Below are 3355 nucleotides of genomic sequence, written 5' to 3'. Positions count from 1 at the left end.
TAGATAAAATAGGTGTTTGTATACTTTTTTTTTTTTATATATAAAAACGGATTTGTAGATATTTATATACTTATTAAATATTTATTTTTATATCTAGATATTCATATAAAAAAAAGTTTTTATATAGAAAATACAAAATTTTAAAATGAAAATACGTTTTTTTTTTTTTTTTTTTTTTGTATAAGTATGATTTTATAAAGGTAAAACATATTAAAAACAATTCTTTGAGAAAAAAAGTTCTAAAAAAACTAAAGTTAGGATGAATTCATAATAAAATTCTAAAATTTGAGCAAAAAGGGTAAAGTTTGGACCAAATTTGTAACAAAATTTAAAATCTGGGCCAAAAGTGTAAATTTTGGACCAAATTTGTAATAAATTTTGAAATCTAGGCCAAAAATGTAATTTTTGAAACTTGGATGACCTGTTGACCGGGTCAAAGGGTTAGATTGAATACGATTACCGGTATTTGGGACTTAATTGAATAAAAAATAAATATAAGAACTAAATCGATTATGATGCCAATATTTAAGGACTTTATTGTAGTTTTCCCAATATGTTTTTGATTATTTGAACTTTTGTTTATTAACTTGAAAAAATAATTTTAATTATTTATTTTTATGTATGTGTTATTATAAATTCGAATGTTTTTTTGTTTTTTTTTAACGTTTCGATCAGTAACTTTTATGTGTGTTTTAACGCTTATTTATATATACGTTTCCTACGTATGAGTCGCAGGCCCGACCCATAAAGATTGGCAAGTTGGGCGACGGCCCATGACCCATTATTGGATTGGGCCCTCCAAAAAAATTGTGTAAATAATTAATATATAAACAATGTTAAGTTTTAAACATATATGATTGTTGATCAACCGGAAAAAACGTCCTTTTTTCCTTTGGTTGCATCTATTTTTAAATTTTTTTAAATCGTTACATTATTTTGTATATATAAACAACCCAAATTTTTGTTTACACACACTTAAATTATTCAAATTATGTTTTAATATTACATAAAAATCTAATTATAAATTAACAAATCTATTTATTTTCTTATGAAATATGAGTTTAAATATTTATCTATTTTTAATATGAATCATCAAGAATTTATAAATCGAGTTTTATTCATCAATCTTAGAACTTCACAATAGTTTATTATTATTAATTGTGATTTCTTTTAACCGAAAGATATGATTCACTCATAAATTATTTTTAATTTTATCTATCTTTCAAACAAAACTTATACCTTTGATCTCAAAAAAGAGAGAAAGCATCTAATACGGTTGTACTCGAAGCAATTAGTTTTTTAAAGGGCCCTTATTTTGTCTTTGCTCCGAACATAAAATATGTTTTGGATCGGTCCTGATGAATCGTTTCACACACACACACGCACACGCACACGCACACGCACACGCACACGCGCGCACACACACACACACACACACACACACACACACACACACACACACACACACACACACATATATATATATATATATATATATATATATATATATATATCAAAGTACCGATTTTCGATACTTATTCACCAACATATGCAAGATACCTTACTTTTATGAATACAATCTTTAAAATTCAGTTTATATAACGTGATGATCCTGCAACGTGCGGCGGACAAATAAATTATTAGTTATATCATAAATAGAAGTTTCGGGGCACTTTTTTCTATCCGTTTTTAGTTTTTTACTCTTTGCATTGTGGCTGTCATTTTTAGTCGTTGTTTTTGTGAGATAAGGCTGGAGGGAGTGGTGCCACCGAAACCGCACTCCCTCCCTCGCCACGTAAGCGTCACGTCACATTTTACCACTTAAGTGTGGTTTCTTGTCACACCAAGGGTGTGGTGCCACAGTTTTAGTTTTATTTATTTTCTTTTTTTTTTGTTTTTTTTGTTAACTATTTTAATTTAATAAAACTTATTTTTTAATAAAAAAACATAATTTTAAAAACATAATAGTTCATTAATTAAAAATACAAATACCATACATTGCCTAATTTAAAAAAAAAAACCTAAAAATTTAGAAAAACAAAGTAGAAACAAAAACCAACAACTTTAAAAAAAAATACACGCAAGAAACCATTAAAAACTTGAAAAAAAAAACTAGAAATTAGCCACGATTCATGTAACGGTTTTTCATTTCCTCCTTTATCGCCAAAACCACTTCAAGCTCGGCCCCGGTCATATTCGACGTGTCCATTGCTAGTATTCGCATGTCGCTCTCCTTTTGTTTCCGAAGCTCTCTTTCAGAAGCAATTTTCAAAATCTTATCCATTCTCTCTTTTATATCCTTCATGTCGGTTCTCATTTCTTTCAAATCATCTGAATCGGACGCTTTGCCTTTGCCTTTGCTTTCTGATTTGTCTCTTCCCAATGGTCGAGAAGGTGGTGAAACTGGAACAGGTTCATCTTCGTTCAAATCAAACTGAACACGAGCATCTGATGTAGTGTGGTCGGACTCAGATGTTCTGCTGCGTTTTGACCCACTGTCGATATGTTGGTCAGATGTTTTGCTACTCAGCCATTTCCTGTTATCTTTCAAAAAATTCCAAACTTCAAGAAACTTGAAAGCCTTTAGATTTTCTTTTTGATACACTTTCAAGGCTTTCTGCAAAATGACTTCATCACTTTCTCCACTTTTCCATTGACGTTTCATGTTGTTCCACAAGTCATTAAACAACATGACTTCCTTGTTCATCTTCCCCCATTTGGAGTACACTTGATGTTTTGAACGGTATTCCCCACGGCTCATTCCTTTATGGAACCTGTGTAAAACGCGAATCCAAAAACGGTCATGCTTTTGGTCTTTTCCAACCGTCGCGTCTTCTGAAATATCGATCCAAGATTGTGTCAACACCAACGCTTCCAAAGGTTCCCAACATCTAGCCTCCGCCTTCTCTTTTCTTTTATTCGTTGCTCGAGTGGGCTGAATTTCTGTAATGAATTCTGGTTCAGAATCAGAAACGACCATTTCTGGTTGTGTTTGTGTTTGTTGCACAAACTCGGGTTGGGACAAAAAATCAAATGGATTAAAATCCGGGTCGGGTTGTGGTAGTGGTGGTGTTTGTGGATGTGGTTGCCCTGGTCGTTGTGGAAAAGAAGGAAACATACTGCCATAGTGGTAATACGGAGGTGAGAAAATCGGTTGATCAAATGAAGGTATTGGGGTGTTGGTGTTTCTGACTGGTGTTTTTTCTTTGCTAGGTCTTTTGGAAGAAGACATTTTTTCAAAGAAAATTGGATAAAATGATTGTATTTTTATGTGTTTAAAGGTTGTGTGAATGTAAAAATGATGACATATGTATATATAGCTGGAGTAAAAGGTTTAAAAAAAAAAACAATTAAA

At 31.5% G+C, this 3355-nt stretch overlaps 1 protein-coding gene across 1 annotated transcript; it reads right to left on the bottom strand.

Moving 5' to 3' along the window:
• Positions 1–2119: 2119 nt before the first annotated feature.
• On the bottom strand, positions 2120–2980 carry LOC145039801 (glutathione S-transferase T2-like). The gene has a single exon (XM_078987810.1). It carries the CDS (start codon positions 2978–2980, stop codon positions 2120–2122), a length of 861 nt encoding a protein of 286 aa, XP_078843936.1.
• Between the last annotated feature and the right edge of the window lie 375 nt (positions 2981–3355).

This window comes from Lactuca saligna, chromosome 4, assembly GCF_052625555.1.
Source record: "Lactuca saligna cultivar CGN05327 chromosome 4, ASM5262555v1, whole genome shotgun sequence".
NCBI lineage: Eukaryota > Viridiplantae > Streptophyta > Magnoliopsida > Asterales > Asteraceae > Lactuca > Lactuca saligna.
Note: the sequence above shows the minus strand (reverse complement) of the source record. Positions and strands in the feature narration are given on the sequence as shown.